At 36.7% G+C, this 22110-nt stretch overlaps 1 protein-coding gene across 3 annotated transcripts; it reads left to right on the top strand.

Annotated features, from left to right (window-relative positions):
- Positions 1 to 1187: 1187 nt before the first annotated feature.
- LOC105032880 (ASC1-like protein 1) lies at positions 1188 to 18462 on the top strand. 3 transcript variants are annotated; one of them, XM_010907466.4, is made up of 7 exons: positions 1188 to 1550; positions 7052 to 7263; positions 7360 to 7515; positions 12237 to 12422; positions 17590 to 17774; positions 18060 to 18112; positions 18216 to 18462. In XM_010907466.4, the coding sequence occupies exons 1-6, from the start codon at positions 1413 to 1415 to the stop codon at positions 18089 to 18091; spliced, it is 909 nt and encodes a 302-aa protein (XP_010905768.1). In that variant the 5' UTR covers positions 1188 to 1412; the 3' UTR covers positions 18092 to 18112; positions 18216 to 18462. The 3 variants fall into 3 exon arrangements, with proteins under 3 accessions (XP_010905768.1, XP_010905767.1, XP_010905770.1); XM_010907468.4 differs by lacking the exon at positions 1188 to 1550 and adding exons at positions 4202 to 6705; positions 6794 to 6943 and having other exon boundaries at positions 18060 to 18462; XM_010907465.4 differs by having other exon boundaries at positions 1190 to 1550; positions 18060 to 18462.
- Positions 18463 to 22110: the final 3648 nt, after the last annotated feature.

Genomic DNA, 22110 nt, shown 5'->3' with positions numbered 1-22110 from the left:
TTTGTTATGCATTCTAATATTTTTCAAGAGAAAGAAGGATGCATTAATTGTAGAGCTTTACATCTCTTCAGCTTGGACTTCGATAATTTTTTATTTACTCATTAAGGAGCTTATTGTTTGTGATTTAAATTATAATTTATTTTCTATTATTTACAAATTTCAGTTGGAATTGAAACTTGGGAATAGACTCATCTAAGTCTTGAATTAGATTGTGCATAAGCCTAAGAGTGGCTTCAGAAAGATGTTGATTGATGTGTCTAAAAAAAATCAAGTAGATTTGATTGTGATCCCGCTAAAATAATTGAGGTATAATCTTGATGATTATAATTGAAATTCCTAAGTGGTCACTTGGAGAATGGATCTAGATGTGGTGCTTGACACCAAACCATTATAAAATTTGATCTTTATGCATGGCTTTGATTTCATTTATCTCATTTTATTTATTACTTCATAATTTATATATTTTTTTTTATTACTTCCACTGCATCTTTACATAGTTTACTTAAAATATATATTTAATTATTTTGAGTTATAAAAAATTTTAAAAAATCTAATTTACTTCTCTTTTTGGATTGTCTCGTTGGGCAACATCTTAGTCCTTTGAAGTTAAAAATTCAAAAATGAGCGGACAAGGAATTGGGGATTTTGAAATTATGAGATTGTCATCTAAGATTTAATGCATTTTAGATCTCTTCGATCCACGTGTGAGGTTGGATTACATTAGATAAAAGGAAATGCGTAATTTGGACCTATCCAATTATCCAAATGTAGATTATATCTTAGGTCTTTTTTGGTAAACTAGATTATGTCTTAGGTTCAAACCCAACTCCATGGATCCAAATGATCAAACATGATTGAGCCTAAAAGATGGGGACCTAGTTCGATCAAAGGTTGACCGGATCCACCCGCAGCCCTTTGAATATGGCCAAGAAAGCTCAGCCACCCCCAACAGTTGTGGCAGATAAAAAATATTCCCAACCATTATGATTCCTGACCCACCATGTTCATCATCCACAAAAAATTTGAGGCTTATAAATTTATGGAACAGTAATTATATCTTTCTAGGGCATGACAGAATTAGGAGCAATCTTTGGTCTCTCGAGTTACATAGTGGCACAATTGAAAAAAAATGGTTATAGTCTTCGAGCCTTTTAAGAAGATCCCCTTTTTGGAGTAACAAAAACTCCTGGCGGATCTGGCTCCGACTTCCTTTGCTCCGATTCGAACCAACAGAGATTGGACTTTCGAGGAACAGAGAGAGAGAGGGGGAGAGAGGGAGGGGAAGAGAGCGGGGGTCGGCTTTGCGTCTTGGTCTCGCCTTCCCGCAGTCCTATCCCTCCGGATCTCTCGAACTCCCTCCCTCCCTTCTCTTTGATCGGCGTCGCTTGCTCTCGGTGGCGGGCCGGGTCGAGATGGGACTGGTCGAGGCCCGGTCGTTCGTGGACTGGGAGAAGGAGTCCTATCCCGCCTACGAGGACTTCGTCGCCCTGCCTTTCTTCGTGCTCTTCTTCCCCACCGTCCGGTTCTTTCTCGATAGATTCGTGTTCGAGGTGGGCGATTCGAGCTTCCCTTTGCTCGGTTTCTTCTGTTTCGCCTGTTTTCTTTTTTTGGGTAAAAGGGGAAGAACACCCTTACATGGCCTCAGCGAGACCGCAGATAAGAAAGTCCTATACGATCAGTTTTGTTCCTGTCTTGCGTGGACCTTTTTTTCCATAAAAATTCGATTTTTACTTGACTGATTGGATGAGCTTTTGATTCAGGGAACTAGGTTCTTGCATTTTGGGCGGAGGGATGGGTTTTTAGTCTTTGACTTCTTTGCTGAGTGATAAAGTTCTGATCTTTGGAGATGTTTCCGTCATACGAGTCTAGCCCTTACGCATTTTATTCTTAGAGGGAGTGGAGATGTATCTTTTGCGAATGTTCTTGCCCTTTTGAGATTGCTTGGGTTGAGAAATCGTGCTGTTCGTATTGGAGCTATCTTGACAAGTTTTATATGCAGTGTCTTTTATGTTTAGAAGGGTTGAAAAACCTAACATCTTGTATTGTACCTGAGGAGATTTGAAAGATGATAAGTGCTCAGTTTATTCTTTTTATTCTTTCTATATCTGTAGATTGGAGCGAATAAGATATTAAGATGCACTGAGAGAGAAATGAAGGAATTCTTAAGTGTTTTTTTATTACTTCCGATTCATGAATATGATTGGTTCTCATTTCTTATCTTACGGATGCTTGCTGCCTTGAGAGAAACCTAGAACTATCTGTAGAATCAAGAGAATTGAATGTTTAGTGATGCTTGGATCACGTTATTACCTCCTCTTTGCAATATTTTCATCATTCTAGTTATTCTCTTCAGTAATTGATTGGCCATGCTGGTGTTGTACATGTTCTTTTTGTTGTGCGAACGAAGTATAGCAGTGGTCTTTTATGGACTTCAGAACATTTTTGAAGAAAACAGCTTATTGATTATTTTTTCACTTAGAGAAAACACGAGAGAGATCTATCTGCATATCTGCTGTGGTGTACACTGGATTCTTTAGTTTTGGTGGCAACTGATCTATTTTTGTTAGACTACATGAGTAATATGTGTCCATGTGGTTGAATCCATAAAGTACATGTAACAATGGAATCCCAAAGTTGAGGACATGGATTGATTCAGCAGGAGTAGTGCTAGCAAGAAAGCCAAAAAATTGCTATTGCTAACAATAAGGTTCTGGAATGCTGGTTGAAATGATTTGGTGATATGCATAATTGATTAGAGACCCTTTGAGAGGAGGAACAAATATACAGATAAAGGACAACATTTGATAGGCCTAAGCTTATCTGGGTGGCGGTGAAGTTGAAAGATATGACAAGGCTAAAGTTAGAATTGTACCTCAACTATGGTATGGGGCTGGTGCCACCTGGCTGCTTATCTATCACTTATAGTTTTCTAAAATGTTAAACATGTCTGAGGCATGTATAACATGGGCCGCCTTCTCAATTTTCATCAGTTTTACATGGAAGCGTCTTTGCCTTATCTGTCACATGTTTCTCGAAGTAGTCTGATCATATGGCATTTGCATGTTGATGTGCAATCATCATTATCCCTTTGTTCCCTGTTACATGATAAAGAAAGACTATATGAAAAAGTTGCACTTCTGTTGTTAGTCACATAACTTTTATTTCAGACGCCCTTGGTTAAAGTCTAAAATTATTTTCTTTAATGGAGGAAATTATCTGAGTTTTTAACTTCTATATTTTTAGATGACATAGATTATTTTCACGTAAAGAAACCTGAGAGAGATCTATCTGCATATCTGCTGTGATATACACTGGATTGTTAATTTTTGGTGGCAACTGATCTGTTTTTGTTAGAATATATGAGCATTATGTGCCCATGTGGTTTAATTCATGAAGTACATGTAAGAGTGGAATTCGAAAGTTGAGAACATGGATTCATTGAGCAGAAGTAATACTAGAACCAACAAATTTAGAGAAAGCCTAAAAGTAGTGATAGCTGACAATAAGGTTCTGGAATACTGATCGAAATGGTTTGGCGCTATTTGCAATTGATTAGAGTCCCTTTGAGAAGAGGAACAATTATACAAATGGAACATAAGGTATGATAGGCCTAAGATTATTTAGTGTCGAGGTGAAGTGGAAAGATGTGACAAGGCTCAATTTAAAATTGTACCTCAACTATGATATGGGGCTAGTGTCACCTGGCTTCCCATCAATCACATATAGTTTTCTAAAATGTTAAACATGCCTTGGCATATGGAACATGGGATGCCATCTCAATTTTCACCTGTTTTACCTGAAAACACCTTTGTCTAGTCTGCCACATGTTTCTGGATGTATTCCTTGCCATTTTCATCTATTGATTTGATGATATATGCACACTGATCACAATCATTAATTATTATCCTTTTTTTGCTTGTTACATAATAAAAAAGGCTATATAAAAAAGTGCCACTTTTGTTGTTTGTTATATTTTTATTCAAGAGTTCTTTGGTTAAAGCCTAAAATTATCTTCTTCTCTGGAGGAAATTACCTGATGTGCCAACTTCTACATCTTCATGGCGGCCACATCCCCCTGCCCCCCCTCCCCAACCCCCCTGGCCCCCCCCCACAAAAAAAAAGCCTGTCATAAGGTTACTTCTCTTGAAGTTAAAGTGTCTTTCAGAAGAAATGGGTTAAGCATTACTGAGCCATATTTAAGTTTTTTTAAAATCTCTGTTTATTTGAAGAATTATAGGAAGCTTAGTGCCATACTACTTGTCGAAGGATAATCTCTTTCTTGTGTTGTCTCCTTTTCAGCAAAGTCCTTTAGAAAGTTAGACTGGAAAAAAAAGTTATAGGAACATATAGTTATTTCCTATGCACTATTGGTGCATGCTGATTTCTTATTCGAAAGGGTTTCGGTTATACGATGATTTGGATGTAAATATGTTTTAGAATTTTCTTTAATGGTGAAAGAATATTGGTTTAAGTGATTATATCTATGGCCAGTTGGGCTGATAATGGGCTGGGTGATAATATCTCAAGCTTGGCTTGGACGTTTCAGCTGCTGCCCGAGCCTGTCATGGGGTTGGGTTGGCCTAGATCCTCTAGTTTGAAGGCTCAAAGGCAGAGTTTTGGGATGAGGGTAAGGAGATAGATGGGTTACTTGTAAAGTGTGGTGTTATAGAGGAAGCTATGCAATTGGAGTGATAGGAGTTGAGGAGTTTGAGCCAATATTAAGGCCTTGGTTGGTTGGGGATTCTAGATTAGGTCAGTGAAGTTGAGATTTAGGGGGCTAAGATGGGTTAAGGGAGCACAGTTCGGGGTGGTGGTCTACTGTGAGATGCAGAAGAGTAGGTGTAGTGACAAGGAGAGTGACAAGAAAGACAAGGGAGGAGAAGAAGCGAGAGGGAAGGGAAGGAGGAGGAGGAGAAAGCATGGTAGGAAGAGGTAGTGTAGGAGGAGAGGAGACGACTAGGATGGATTGGAGAACATGAGGATTCAAAATAGGTTTTGCATAAAACAATGTTATTTACTTATTATATATCAAACGATAATTTGAGCTTTGGGCTACAATTAAGCTGCTTTAGGATCAGCCTGATTGTAGACAGGATTTGATCTGAACTTAAAATTTTGTGCATGGCCTGGTCTAAGCACAAATATACTCGGTCCACGTCCAGAGCCATTATCATCCTCTTACATCAATTGGATGTTGTTCAAAGGGAAGGATTAATAAAAGTTTGTTACTCAAGGTAGTACTAAAGGGTCTACAGATAACAAAAGTGTTTACTGAACTTATGCATCTTGTAAAGCAAGGCTGGTTATTTTTTCATTTTTATCAAAGATGATGTTTTGAATCATCTTTACTATCAGTGAAATGCTGAAAAAATAGTGAGTAGTGATTAGTGTGTGAATAATTTAGATTTAAAAAGTTTCCACAAAATTTTTAGACAAACAAACTTAGTAAACTTTGGTACTATTTTAACATTGTAGCTATGGCATTTGAAATTGTTATTTTATATAAGTGTGTGAATATTCTGTTATTGATTAGCTATTAATGACATACCAGTGAACCTGCACATGAAGTTAAAAAATTTTTTAAAAAGTGTGTACAATTTTTACATGCTCGTTGACAAATTATATGTTTGAGCATTGAGAGCCATGACATTTATTTTTGGTTAAAATGGTTGAATTCGAGTATTCTTGTTGGGTACCTCATAACATTGCACCTCATAGCATTGTAGCTTGTCTTGTTTATGCTGGTGGGGCTGATGCCTCGTATCCATGGGATGATACATTGCCTAAAATGTTAAGACAAGCTTTATATGCCAAGTTTTTTTTTTTTTCTTTCTTTTGATTTTTTTCCCCTCCAGAGTCTCGGTGACTTTCAAACTTTGGTTTCTTGAAGGTGACTAAGAGATATGATTTGAGCTTTCAAACATGAATTTTGACCCTTCCAACATTGAATATGTGAAAGGAGACGAACAATGTATATCATGGAAGACAGATCTTTCATAATAGTTAAAAAATTTCATTAGGACAAAGATGTATACATGAAATAGTATAAATAAAATAACACATGACAGCTCTCATTCTCATCGTATTCATCATCTAGGTTGTCATCCATTTTGCAGAGATTGTCCATTGATGACTTGCTAATATATCCATCATCTATCAATTGATGGTGTAAACTGTATACTGAAATTTTATAACGTTTGCAACCTCTGTGAACTAACTGATTTCCAGGAAATAGAAGTGTGGTCTTCTGGACCGACATCATTGTGTTCTTAATCATCAATTTGAGAGGGAACAAGTTGCATTAAAATGCGAAGATCAGGCTTTCCTCTTCTCTTTGATATTCCTCCTTGTTTTCATCACCATTTGTAGGGTCTCATCACTATTTATAGGAAACGGATTATATAGACATGCAAATTCTAATGCGCTAAATGATGATTCATCGTGCTGTACTTGATATGATCTGATTCTCCTTTTAACCAGCCTAAGCTACAACTCTATTGAACTTAGGAGGAAGATCAATGCATTTTTATCCTCCCTAGTTCTTGCCAGCGAAGCTTGAGGCATGTAGTTCTGTCAGTGTAGTTTTGTTCATAAGACTTTTTTCCACTGTTTTCATCCTTCTCCCAACCTTTTGTTTCTAAGTTACTTTCCAGTTCATATGGATGAACAGATGGGATAGTCTTCTTGGATGGTGGATGGAAGTGGGTAAGTGAATCATAAAGGGCTATGCTGTTCCAAAAAATAGAAAAATAAAACTATAAAATCTACTTACTCTAACATATTGAAGATTCAGCCATATGCAGAAAAATACAACTCCACCCCTACTTGTGAACCATTGGTACTTGGGGATTATTAAACCAAACAGTCATGTTTGAACTGGCATGTACGAATGTTGACTAATCAGATAAATGCTGGAACTAAGTGAACTTTGATGGTGGATTTGGTAAGTGGAAGCATTTTTATGATTTATTGGATTGTTTTTGCAGTTTTTAAATATCTTTCTTTCAAGTCCTGTTTGCTTGTTTTTAGCTTTTTCTTTTGGTTGATGTAGAGGTTGGCAAAGCGACTTATAGGAAAGGGACTGGAAGCTAATGAAAGGCGAAAAAAGATAATCAAATTTAAGGAGTCAACCTGGAAGTGTGTTTATTTTCTTTCAGGAGAGCTTCTATCTTTGTCTGTTACATATAACGAGCCATGGTTCAAAAGTACCAGATACTTTTGGGTAGGACCAGGAGAGCAGGGTTGGCCAGATCAAAAAATAAAGTAAGATTTAACTAGATCCTCTTCTTTTCTGTTAATTTTATTGCAAAAACATTTTATTTGGATGGAAATCTAATGATTTTGCTTTTTGCTTCTCAGACTTAAACTTAAGGCTGTATACATGTATGCTGCTGGATTTTACACATATTCTATATTTGCCCTGCTGTTTTGGGAAACAAGGCGGTCAGACTTTGGAGTGTCAATGTCTCATCATGTTGCAACTGTTGTTCTTATAGTGTTGTCTTATATATTCAGGTTAGTTTCTGTATGGATATTGATTGCCATGATTATTTTCTATTATCATTCTCGCTTTTGAGTCCTTTCTATGAAACCATGGTTTTCTGATATCAAAATCTTGCTTTTCAAGATATTTGATACACTTTGTTGTTGTTTAGTGGCCCTTTCATGTTCTATTCTATTTTCAATGTTTGTTATTGAAACTTGAGGTTCAAGTATGCAAGTGAACTGCATTATCTTACTAGGGCTTAAAGGCATTTGTTTTTGTTCGCATATGTGTCATATCCAGAGTTATATAACACTTATTTATGATCATAAGGTAGTGTGAAGGTTGTGTATATATATATATATATATATATATATATATATATATATGATAAATGCATGTAGAGAATGTATGATGATACAATGGAGAATATATCCCACATGTGTTTTCCATAATATGTATATTTATTCTAGTACAACATTCTCATATGCATGTATATATATGCACACGCACATATACATATATAAAGGCGGGGTAAGGTGGAGAGGGAAAATGATGGATTGATACAGAGACTGTTGTGATAAGGATGATGTGACAGACTAGATAGGAAGTTGCCAGTGTGCTAGTAAGCAAAAAGAATATAGATGAAACTTGAGGATTGTGAATTGATGTAGAAATGACATTAATGAGCATGTAGAAGCACAAGCTTATTTTACATAGAGCTGTCTTATTTACAGTTTTATTTATTTTCCCTTTGTGCTTCTTATATGTCCATCTTGAATCTGTCCATTTGATCGCATCTTCTCTTCTTTTCCTCTCCCCTTTGTCGGATTTTCTTCTTTATTTTCCTTACTTAGCTGAACTAATAGAGTGCTGTTCTTTGCCTCTTCTAAGGTGCACTGAAGGAAGCTAATCATCCACCATTTTATCTTGATTCTAGCATCTCCTTAAGATATAATACGCACACGGACATGTCTCTGTGTCTTGCTTTATTGGTTGCTGTTGGATTCTTTAGGACACTTTGGACACTTAACAACGTATCCTGTGTCTATGTAAGCTGGTTTACACACACCATCAAATTCAAGATGCGGCTTGCGATTTGTAATTTATCTATCGAATATCTGGAGGCCTCTTGCTCATATACGAAGTTGGCCAAACTCAAAACGTTGTGTATGTGATAAAAAGAAACTATCTTTTGGGATGACTTGGTGCATAGGTAAGAGGCCTTATAGACATTTTATTTGTTGTTTGTATGCATGTTACACATTACAATGAACCCAATGGTTTAGATTTTCATTGCAACCTTCACCTTTGGATTTAGTGGTGTGTGCGAAGTGCAAACCCCCCTCTTTCCACCTCATGGATGATATATCTACGTTATGTGGATGCATATGTATCTATTTATGTATTTATCTATGTATTTGTGTTATTTATCGAGAAAATCTATGTATATGTTTTTGTGTATGTATAAGGTAGAGTTGCTAACCACAGCCATGGGTGGGAAAGGATGGACTTGGCACCCATTGCCAAATTCGTTGATGGGGGTTATCGTTTCCCCCCAATTAGAATGCAGAATTTCTCATTGTGTCAAAACTTGCCAGAATGGCAACACCTATCAGTGAATCTGGCAACTTGCTCTAAAAGAAATTGATGACTTCAAGACATGCATTCAAAAACTGCTAGAATGTGACAACACCCTTAGCATGAATTACCATTTTGACATGAAGCCAATGCTAGGACAAGTATTTTGGATGTTGAAACCATCTGTATCAGTACATATCTGTCATACTAGTCCATGTCAGTTTGTGCTGGCGTACACCAACAATGTGGTACTGAGTGTACCAGTCAACACCAGTTGGATTTTTATTCATTTTATTGAGGGTAGTTTCAGTGCAGACTACTGGTACTGGTATTGTACCGATGCCTTACATCCTGGTGGAAAAATGGTGCGGGTGTGGTATGGGTATTGGAAACCTTGGTCGGAGCTCTTTGGCCCCATGAGGTTGATTAGAAGGTGTGATAGAAGGCTAGAATGAGAAGCGAGCAGGCTTGTTAGCAAGCAAATAAAGCAAGAGAGAGAACAAAAAGCACAAATGCGATGGAAAGAGTTCTCCTCTTCTCATAAACAAGAACAAAGTCTAAGAAGTCAGATTAAGCAGAAATGGTAGGTACTAAATTTCCTAACCAAGAGTTCCAGTGTATCTTTGAAGTAGGAGCTGCTTATTCTTAGCACCAAAAAAAAAAAAAAAGGATTGTAAGGGCTGCTTATGCCCAAAATTTTTCAATGTGGTTGTTGGGCTCTGCATGGATTGGCTCGTGATATTTATTGCTAATATATTATCAGACCATGTAATGATTAAATAATTTAGTTTACTAAACCTGGTATTGCCCTACATCCTCCTAGAGTTGGAGTGTTAACAGCCTATGATCTAAGTATATTTGTTTTTGTGCATAGCTTAGTGGCATTTGATTTAGTTTTGTCATGTCTTTCTTAGCAATAACTGCCGATTCTTGTCCAAATTATTTGGAGTGAGGTTTATGGATCCTCATTTGCTAGGCTTTCCTTTTTATGGCTTCATCTGATATTATTGGATTTTGACCTGTATCATAGTGAGTTGAGGCATTACAAGTCTTAGGGGGATTTGAGTTTGAAGGAAAAAGCCTTAGGATGTTTGCTTACACATCTGTTTGAGGTGTGGCTTCGCAGGATTGAAGTGTTTTCTTAAGGAAGGGGAAAAAGGATGTCTAATTCTTGCAACTATGTGCAAAGTGCATGTCATTGACACCCATTAAAAGGTAGGGTAGTTCAGATCACTTTCATCGATCACTTCCAACCAGATTTTCCATTCGCCTTTTTACTTGACCTGGCAGACTCTAGTTCTGGTTGATTGGGACTCTTGAACATTCTGATCTTTGCAAGTCCTTTGTCCAGTATGGAGGATATTTCAACAAATGAATGCATGCACTCTGTAAGAAATCAAAAAGGTTTTTTGGCTGTCAATTGCTGCATTATTTATAGATTTTTTTTGTTTGGAGATGGGAGGGGCTATTCCCCACCCTCTATCCTATACCCACACCACCCAGGTTAGAGCCCAGACCCCTGAGCATTTGATTGTAGAAGACATTTGATTTAGTTTTGTCATGTCTTTCTCAACAATAAGCATCGATTCTTGTCCAAATTATTTGGAGTCAGCATTATGGATCCTCATTTGCTAGGCATTCGTTCTTATGGTTTCCTCTAATATCACAGTGAGTTGAGGCATTAAAAGTCATAGGGTGCCTTGAAGTGAGACTGAGGAAAAGCCTTGGGGTGTTTGCTTACACATCTGATTGAGGCGTGTCTCTCTAGGAGTCAGGTATTTGCTTAAGGAGGGACAAGAGGTGTTTGATTCGTCCACTCTGTGTGCATAATACATGTCATTGACAACCATTAACTGGTAGGATAATCATGATCACTATCAACCAGGTTTCCTCTTTCCTTTTTTCACTTGACCAGGAGAAACTCTAGTTTTGGTTGACTGGGACTCTTGAACATTCCGAGCTTTGCAACTCCTTGTTGAGTATGAAGGACATTTCAATCAGTAAATAGCTGTCCATTGTGCAAGAAGCCAAAAAGTTTTTTTCGGCCATTTTCTTTTGAAACTGGGAGGGGCCATTCCTTGCCCTCTGCACCATACCTACTCAACCTTACCCCACCTGGGCCGGAGCGTGGACCCCAGGCAGATTAAGCCACTGCTTGCATAATCAGGGTCTAGTATAATCGGTGGTTGAAGCGAAGGCTGACACTTCCTGGAATCAAACCTTCACCTTTTTCCTAAAGTGGCAAAGAATTGTACCATCCGAACCAAGGTTTGGTGGTTTGTGTTAATTATAAATTAGAAGCAGGTTTCAGTTGATTACATCCATGATCCATTTAGTGTTATTCTGAATAAGAAAATAGTCCCTATTTGGATATGCACATGATGGGTAAAGCCTCTTTACATGAGCCTTATTGATTTTGTAAGTGTAATACTGCATGGACAGAAACCACTATATTCCTGCACTTGGATGTTACACTAGTGAATATGGGGTTTGATCCTCTGCTCCCCACTAATGATCAATCGAAAATCACAAACAGCTGATAACTATTATGTTTTACATATCCTTGAAGTCCTTGCATGGTGAGTATATTAACTTTAACAAACAATCTAATTTGATTGCAAATCAACCTTTTCTTCAGTGCTATAAGACGTTCTTCAGGATATTGCTTTGTGAACTTGGTATTGTAGACTTGAAACTTTTCCTAGTTTCATTGCAATTGTTGGTGTGCCTCTTGGACCATTATTTCTATGCCTATTTTGTAATGACTACTCTGAATTGTTAAAAACATGCAAGCTTTGTGTAAAACTTGCATTCAGACATGCCACTGCTGATACACATTTATTTTACGGCTGTGTTATTACAGAGTTTTGGTCAATTTGTTTTGTATATAGCCCCATATATAACCATGAATTGCCAGATGAATAGCATTTTTTAGAAAGATCACTAAATTTTTGTGTTGAAAAGAATGAAAAGAATAGGATTCAAGTTTGTAAGAAGACATATATTAAGTGTTAAGCAAGGTCTGCAATTGGAGGTTTGTCTAAACCATAAAATATTACATCTGTTTCTTTTTTTTTTTTTTTGCTTTTCTAAAATTCTTATTTTTGTTGACAGTTACCATGGTTATGTTTCTTTTGATATGAGACTGTTTCTTATCTTACCTTCCAAACAGGTTTGCTCGTGTTGGATCGGTTGTGTTGGCCATTCATGATGCAAGTGATGTGTTTTTAGAAATGGGGAAGATGGCGAAGTATGGTGCTTGTGAGTGGCTAGCCAATGTGTCTTTTCTTCTTTTTGTTGCTTCATGGATTATACTTCGCCTTATATATTTCCCTTTCTGGATCCTCCGAAGTACAAGGTAAGCATGAGTTGTTTAATGTACGTATTATAAACTGCACGATCAGGGTCATAGTTTGCAATCTTGGTACCAGACTTGTACCCGTATCCAGCTGGTACTCCTTGTATTTACACTTGTATGGTACAACCTTGGTACCGACACTCAATACGGATGCATACCGGCCTCAGTACCCTACCAATATGGTATGGTATGTTCCGTAATGGGTGGTAAGGTCCAATATAGCATGCCATGATTTCAGTGCTCTCATTGTCATAGGAAGGGGAAAATGATGAACCATTTAGGGAGTTTCAGTGCATTAATAGTTTATTACGAATAGAAACTAAAGATGATCACTATTGGAAATTTGGAATGTATATTATAGTTTATTTTCTTCCCATTCAGCACAATTCTGTCTATTTCTTTGTGAATCTATATTTAAGAATTATAATCACAAGAACTTCTAAAGTTGCAATTTTAAATGTTGTGTATTCCTTTCTTTGAACATTTTTTGGGAATTGTTGACTCCAAAATTTTGATTGATTCGTTTACAAGTCTAATGTGTTCTGACTTTTCATATAATTTTCAAAACTATGGTAATAAATGACTTAAAATTGAAAAAGTGATGGCAATTTTTCTTATCTGAAACCTTTATGTCAGCATCTAGTATGAAGATTAAATACTTTTTTAGAAAGGACCTTTCATCCCAAGTTAGTGAAGTAGTTATACCTGAATGTGCAACCTACTTTGTCAAACAGTCAATCTAGGCCAGCAGCACTAAGACTTGACCAAATTTTTATGCAACTGGATTTAGAACACCATTAAGTTAAAAGGATTATCCAAAATGAGTTTTGATAATTGACTGGTTATTTCTTGCATTCTACTTGGGGAGGCTTATGGCTACATGAGCGAACTTATGCTTCTCCAAACTAGATTTCATGATCATTGCCACAATTAGGAGTCAAGATGATGATAAATGTCAACACATATTGCTGTGATAAACGATTAATATCCAGTAAAAACTGAAAAAAATTTTTGGAGGGTTGCTGCTGGGATGAGATCTACATTTGTTACAGTAAAGATCTGAATTTATATTCATATCCTATGTAGAAGAGTCTGGGAGGATCGAATGTATATTTTAGGGCATGTTGTGGTTTTCTCCAGGTAAATATTCAAATCCTCAAAAGTTGAAAAGAGGAAAAGAAAATGAAAATTGAGGAAATAAAAGCAGGGAAAGATTTCGCCCCTGCATACAAAGGCTTTGAACCCTAAAAGCCTAGGTTTAATCTAACTAATTGATTTACTTACTAATCTTTAGTCATGGAACTAAACTTTTGACCAGGAGACAAATAATGATCTTCAAATTTCTAATCCCATCATCATCCTTTTAGGTCAAGACAGCTCAGCCAAAATGAGATCATGTGGTGTACGTAAAATGTTCAGTTACATGTGTCCGGAAGAGACGTACAAAAGTTGTATGTGGCTTTTCTGAAATGAACTGTTGAATCTCAAGTCATGGCCTTAAAAAATTATATATTTAATTATATTCAGATTAGGAAAATAACCACAATTATCTTTGAACTATAGAATCATCTTATTCTAAAGTACTAGCTAAACCTCAATCATGCTGTGAAAATTTTCAAGCTAATAAGACAGATAATTAGGAAATACTTGCTATATGATAGAGGATGCTACAAAATGCTTTTGTTCCCTTGAACAGAAGTTTATGCTATCGATCCAGATTGAGCTGTTGAATATCAAATCATGGCCTTAGAAAATTATATATATTTAATTTTACTCAGAACAGGAAAAGAACCACAAGTATCTTTGAACTACAGAATCATCTTATTCTAAAGTACTAGCTGAACCTAGAACAAATCATGGCATGGGAATTTCAGGCTAATAAGACAGATAATTAGGAAATATTTGCTATAAGATAGAGGGTTCTGCGAAATGTTTTTGTTCTCTTCAACAGAAATTTATGCTATTGGTCCAGATTTTATAAACTAATTAGAACTGTCCTTGTAGCTTTCATAGTGAGTAAAGGAAAAACAAAAATTGCAAAAACTGCAAGCTGATGATAATGAAATATGTTTAGTATGAGGTAGAGAGGGGCCAATATGGGAATGAAACGTAGCACAGATCCATCCGACATGGTAACAAGTTGATTGAAAGGTGATAATGTGGATTGTTGAAATCAAGGGCTCAGCTCGTGTGGCACAATTCTCATGATGTTCCATCATTTGTTGTTTGTGTTGTCGAGACTGAAAAATTAGAGCCTCAGTAACTTAGCCTAGAGCAGTCTATACTTAAAATTTTTGAAAAAATTAGGTGCCTTACTACCCAAGATCTCAATTAGATTTTAGGCTGGTTTAGGTGTCTTAGTTGGGTCTGTTAAGCAGCTACATATCATGTCTTAAATTAAGATTTTTAAGGATCTTTGTTGGAGTTGGTTGCTAATTTATCATTTATTTTAAGAGATTCACGTTCCTATTTTATAGTCCTAAATTGCTTATAGAAGACTTCTTGAAAGGTCTATTAAAAAGCACTGTTCTCAGGCACTAAAAAGGCACCATACAATGTTCTCAGGCACTAAAGAGGCACTATATGTTGTTTCTTTTAGTAAAAGAATTGAAGACCAGGTTTGGCCAACTATTCTCCATCCCACATCTCTTCACTCTGCTTCTTTTCTCTTCAAACTATCTTCATCTTTTATTTGTTGGACTTACAGGGCTTGTACCGACTAATTACCAACTTATTTAGCCCAAAACCCTAGGTAGTAGGTACTCATAACTATCCTTTCCCACCACCAAAGGCAGGTTGTGGTTCTTCCCTTTGTCCTTTTTTTAGTAAACATTCTTTCCTTCGTCCATGATTAAAATGTTATCAGACAAAACAGCAAACAGCCTAATCAGCCTTGACGTTAGGTAAATCCTCACCCTAGGTCATCCCAAGCATCATAGATCGTCCCTAAGTGGCTTGCACTAAACTTTGTAACTGGTATGCAAGCATAAGGTTCCAGATCTATCGTTTGCATCTTTTTCTTCTTCTTTTATCTTGTTTTCAGCATGATTACTCACACTGAACTTAGTTCTTGGTTTGATCCCTTCACTTGAGATTGTAAGCGCATTGATGAAGCATCTGAGTGACAGGATTTCATCTTTACAAACTTTAGAAATTGCCCCGATAACAACTTTGGATGCAAGTGCAGTAGCCTAGTGTTGAAAAGATCCTCGAGGTCAAACTGGAGTTTTACAGAGTTGTGGGGTGAAGAAGCTAAAGATTGAAGCTTTCTTATGTGAAGACTGAAGAGTACATTACTCATGCAATGATGTTACAATTGAAGATTTTTATCAATTGATTACCTTGCAGTTTGTGGTGATGATTAGGAGACCAAGGTTTGCTGTATTGAGACGAACCACCCTATACCAGGCATAGCATACCATATCAGTACTAAAAGGAGACTTGGTACGAGGCGTGTACTGAGCCTTGATACACCGAACTGATCTCTGTACTGAGTGTATGGACATTGTATTAGCATGGTACTAGTACGGGATCTGGTATCAAAATTGAACCTTGAACAATTAAGATCCATATGAGCACATGGTGAGATCATGTCATAGTTCTAAAGTCAGTCATCAAGATTTGGCAGTATGAGAGCTTTCCTTGTTGATTCACTGGATTTGTTGACAAACTTTATTTGTAGATGATCCATAGCTAATTGATTGTTAATTAGGGGGTAACAGAACAACCATCTGGCAATTGGATAGTGTAGGAATCCTACATGGACCTCTATCATCTCAAAGTGGAACAATGAGATCTCTGTGTTGAGATGCTTGTAGAAAGTGGAACTGTATGATGAGGTCAAGGTTGTAGATCTTCTGGTATAATTCTTGTGATGTTGGTTGAGGCCCATGATCTGTTGTCTGGAGCGCTGAAAAAGCAAAATTAGAGCATCGGTTGCTTAGACAGGCTAGATTAATCATTGCAAGACAGCTTGCTTACCATTTTCAAATTTGAACTAGATTTTAGGAAAGCTCTGAGTATTAGTTGGGTGTGGTAAAAATTAGATTTTGGGATATGACAATGATCAATGTAGTGCTTCGATAAGCCCAAACAAGCACTTGGACACATCCACTAACGGAAGGCCTGAATGCCAGTAGAAGGTGGTCATACCAACATGTAGCTTCAAAAATTGTGTTTAGACCATTGGCTATTAGATAGCATAATCAGCAGGTGGAGCTGACCAGCAGTAGTAGAGGTCAGCAACGGTAAGGGGACTATCATAGATCTTGCAGAAAAAAGAATGTACAGGGCTCTTGCCACTGCATGGTCTGGGGAGAGGCAGATGTATGTACGCAGCTTTGCCCTTATGTGTTGGGAGGCTGTTTCTGTGCTTGGAATCTGTGACACATAGGTCACAATGGAAGTATGGAACAACCTTACCATTATGCCAAGGCCTGCCACAATAGATACTGCAAGCAGTAACAAATTGTGCTTGGAGCAAATATAGAGTGAAAAGAGTTTTCGCTGACATTTTATGTTTCTGCAATGGAATTTGAAAGCAAGGAATCCACCACAACAGCAAAAAATGAACCCTTACTTTTGAGAGGTTGAATACCTGATCATGTGACTCCATAAATTGTAGCATATTCCCTTTTTCTTAGATTGCTTTATACATATTGCTAAACAACTTAAACGTCATATTGCAATTTCAAAAACTTTTGATAGTATTCTATAGGGTCGTCATGTTGTGTACTCCTTAAGAGCAAAGGAACAGAAAAATTGAAAAGGTTATTCCAGAAATTGTCCTAAGTTGGGCATAAAATTGCTGAAAGAGCATGATCTCTTGAGAAGGCATATAATATTTTGACATGGTGTGGTTTGGCTTTGGATATTTTTCCCATGTCTGATACCCAAGTTTGGAGACTAGCTTCAGAGTTATCCCACAGCACTATGTTATTAGCTCATAAAGCTAAGTGAATGATTTCTTTGAACATAATTACTTGTGGAATACATTTTTCTCTGGGCATAATATTTATGCACTATATAATTTGTATTTTCGCAAATGATACTAATATCTCATGTTTGATATTGAATCAGTTGTTTCCATATAACCTGGAAGTTTTGTACCATAGTATTTTAAGAACATATAATCTCATCTTTCATTTTTTTTGGCCTGGTGTGGCAGTTATGAAGTTTTACTGACTCTGGATAAGGAGAAGCACAAGTTTGAAGGACCAATATATTATTATATCTTCAACACGCTTCTATTCTCCTTGCTTGTTCTTCACATTTACTGGTGGGTTTTAATGTTCCGGATGCTTGTAAAGCAAATTCAGTCCAGAGGACAGCTTGGGGATGACGTTCGATCTGGTAATTGCCTTTTTTATCTATGTATTTGCAAAACACATCCACCAGATGAATACCCAAACACACGTGTGCACCCACACACAAACTCACGGAGGTCTGAACTTCTTATGGTAGCTTCATAAGGTTAATGCTTAATTCTAAAATCTTTTTGAATAGTAAATGGTAGCACATTCTGGTCTTTAAAAATATCAACTTTATGCCTGTCAATGTAGCACATTCTTTGATGTCCCAAAGTACTTCTTGGGAGCTTTTCCTTCCTGCAATGTCGTTTTCTCTTTTTTAATGTAGATTCTGAAGGTGAAGAGGAACATGAAGATTAACTCGGGAAGACTGTTAGCCATGTACCCACTCTCATAAACATCGAATTTGCCAAAATATCATGCTTCTTTCTCATGTTCATCGCTATTGTTGTTCTGATTTGCTTAAATCTGTGCTGGCTACTAGAATTCAGATAGCTTGAGAGTGCTTGAAAGAGGATCAGCCTATTCGTATTTTTCAGATTAAGCTTACAACCAGACATTTAGAATTCATGCTCCCATTTCATGTATTTTTTGAAGTGGTGTTGCTGTTATTGTAGATACCTCATCATTAGAGGGCATTTGTATATTTATTTTGGAAACAGATGTGGATGGAAGATCAGATAATACTGATCGAATATACATTTGATTCATGGCTAATCTTTTGGTCAAAATTGTTCCAAAATGGGATTTCCAGTTGCATTATTAATGGTTACCTGTAAGTTCCAGTCACCCACCAATATTTTCCTTTTTTTTTTAATCTTGCATATATAAATAATATTAATGAACTAGTGTTCTCCCTTGGAAGGTAGTAGGGTTATGAATGCCTGTAATCAGGATTTTGTTGGTTACTGTATAATCTTATGCGCTGATCGTAGATGATTGTTTGAAAGTTGTCTACCCTTGGCATACCACCTTATCCACCTTCCAAGCATTACAAAGAACTTTTTGAGGGATTGTGACCTTTATGCCTTGAATCATTGGATTTCTGAATGTTCTATTCTCCTGTAGCTGATGTGTTTAATTTTTATGGTCGAGATAGAAGTGGCAGTCTGAACTTTATGGTGGGAAGGGAGTCATTTGAAAGAGGAACTTTGTATATTGAAACGGCTTGTGAGTTTGAGTCGCCCATGAATGGTTAAGCTCTATGTGATATGGATGGAGGGAATCCAGCATGTAATGTCTTTTTATGAGGTTTCACTGATTTAGCGCTCTCTCATTCTTCATGAACATAATGTGCTTGGGAACTAAGGAGCTAAAACTCGTCTTCCCTATGGAGACAAAATGACTGCTTTTCCAAGTTCCGATAATGAGCACTTATAATCTGCCATAATGAACATGAAAATGGATTTGCTGCAAAGCATCAGAAGTGTGTTGAGGTAGTTCTTGCATCAACATTCACAAGTTGTCTAATTCCTTGTTGCGGTTATATACCCATAATCATTACTTTCCAATAAGCATCACTAATCTTACCAAAAAACAAATAATCATCACTAAAATATGAATGGACATCATCTATATCAGAGAAACAATCATTATAGTCATAATTATCATGATGATTAGTCATCCGTGGTATAAAGATAATGATTGATATAATAATAGGATACATGATACGGTTCATCCTTTAAAAGGAGAATGAATGTTAAATATTCATAACAATTTGAGATGTTGAAATAAATAATTGAGAATGTCAAGAAGTGATGTAGAGTAAGTAGACCTTCCATACTAGAGGCTTAATCTTAGTTCTAGGATTATTGCTACAATAGCCGTGTTCCATGACTAAATATGATGCCATTGATGGAGAGGGAGCCCAAATAGAATTCCCTTCTTAACTCGATCACGAGAAAAGAAGTTATTTCCAGCAATAGCTTTCTCGGATGGTAGTTACCGGTAGGTCTCTTACAATAGTAACTCCTCTTGGATGCTTGTTCTTCCAGTACATAACTTTTTCGCCTCATGATGACTTCCTTTACAAACTTAGGTCCACCCCACATATGGCCTTTTGTGAAGTGACAACCGGTCAATTTTGATTCCTCCACATGTTCAAACATAGTTATTCCCGAAATCTTGGACCATGCACTATAATTGCCCAAAATTAAATTTTGGGTGTAAGCAATTAGGAAAAAGGGTAAAAGAGCAGTACCCTAAATCGAGGAATGGACAAGGGAAGCAAAGGTCTTAAAGTTTCTCCATTATCGTTTATCAAGAAGACACCAGAAATGTAGGATTGTGGTCTGGTGTCTGTCATGCAAAATAATAGAAATCCTCCTTGACAAGTCCTATATCGCCACTTATATTTTGTAAGTTAAACAGGGATCATGTTGTAATTAGGATATTATATTAGCTTTTGATTCTTTTCATTTGATCTCTTATTAACACCTAAGAAATTTTAGCCTAGCATTTCCAATAGACAAATAGTTTAAAATATCACTACATTTAGATGGGGTATCATATATTTGAATGAACCTAGGAAGGAAGCTCTATTTAGACTCTTTTCTGAAAAGTTTGTCTAGTAAGACTATCCATGTGCTTTCCCTCTGTGAGTAAATGGAGGGAAAAATTCTTTGCTTTTGTATCCCGTGTTATCTCTTACCTCCAATAGGTCTAATTGCGTACATATTATGTTACAAAAGATGCGTGCTCTTTTTCGAGAAATTCCCCCTCTCCAACAAGATAAACACATCTTTCTTGGTATTTCTAACACAATATGCTTCTAGTTACCAAAAAAGTTTGATATGCATCTTCATATGCTACTTGAGAGTTTTTCCTTTTTCATTCTATTCTTGTTCTTATTTCTTGTTCATGATTTTTTGCCAAAAATTATTATCATTATCATTATTATTGTTGTTGTTGTTTTCTGAAAATAAAAAGGAAAAATTTTGAGTTCGATTAAAGAAATATCAAAATCCCATTTGGAAAATTTTATCTATCCTCTTATTCTTCCTATTTTAAGACACATCTTCTAGGCTAGCTCTAATTACAATTACTATTCATCAAACACTAAACAGCATTTGCATCTCAATATCAATGTATGTTCCAATACTTCCTAGTACTGTAACATTTCCTGTGCATTATTTAGCAACCTGAGGTGGAGAACCAATGCTTTCCCCCTTGAAGATATTTTTCCATCCAGCGCTCCACGATGAACAAAACACACAATTCATATTTTAAAGGCGGTCGCTCGAAGTTGACCTTTTTGGCAGTATTGCACAAGTCATTCATTGCCTTGGACTACCTATTCTGAAGTGGGATATCATGGTCACTCATACTTCTCTCAAATAACGCTACTCTCTTCTATGCGCACTAGAATGAGGAGACGATCCGATAGTTGCCTTGGGATATTAGAGAGCTGGAAAATATCGGATCCACATGGAGCTCGATGTCTAATCCCTTAGCTAACCGGTCCTTTATTCATGGTCAAGGCTTGGCATACGTCTCCCTTGATGCATACCTTATTCTAAATTTTCTAGTCTTCTTCACCCAGTATGTGAGAACTCTGGCTTCCTTGTCCATGGGAGTGAATTGAGGTGGCATTTGAGGTGAATTGCTTGAGAAGAGGTGTGTGGTCCGTTTGGAAGGTCGAATATGAGAGCTCGAGATGTTGGTCATGGTGGTGACTGATACTACACTTGCTTCCGTTGATGAGAAAGAAACCTGAGAATTATCTGTTAGATGGTCAATGGAGTAGGAGTATAAGAAGGAAATTACAAGGCTCATCAAATTTATAGGTTAATTTTTGTTACTTCATGATGTTTGTCATGGAGAAACCTAGATTGTTTCAAGAAAAGATAGATGAGCTTTATTTAAGATCTCATATGAGCTCTATTGTTTAAAAACTTAGTTAGGTTAGCTCGTAGGGATGGCAATAGATAGGGTTCGAGTCAGGTATTGTACTATCCATCCCCAAATCCGAACTTAATACCCTATACCCAAATTCTACCCGATATCCGATCGGATAAGAAAAGAGATACCCATCCCCATTCCCAATGGGTTTGGGGATACCCATGGATAACCTATTTTCCCATACCTAATCCATACCCACCCCATACCTATCTCATACCCAAAAATAATAAACAACCAAAAAATTTTATGCATATTATCAATCAAAATAAAATTACCAATTCAACATACAACATAATTTATAAGTCCAGATTTATAGAAATCAAACATAGAAATAGAATTATAATACAACATAGAACGTATGAATAACCAAAATAATTTTATGCATATTATCAATCAAAACAGAATTATAAACATATATATTTGGATATGGGTTCGGGTATTATCCATACTCGTAGGTTTGGGTCGGGTTCAGATTCGAA

The sequence above is a fragment of the Elaeis guineensis genome, chromosome 1, assembly GCF_000442705.2.
Source record: "Elaeis guineensis isolate ETL-2024a chromosome 1, EG11, whole genome shotgun sequence".
NCBI classification, from domain to species: Eukaryota; Viridiplantae; Streptophyta; class Magnoliopsida; order Arecales; family Arecaceae; genus Elaeis; species Elaeis guineensis.
Note: the sequence above shows the minus strand (reverse complement) of the source record. Positions and strands in the feature narration are given on the sequence as shown.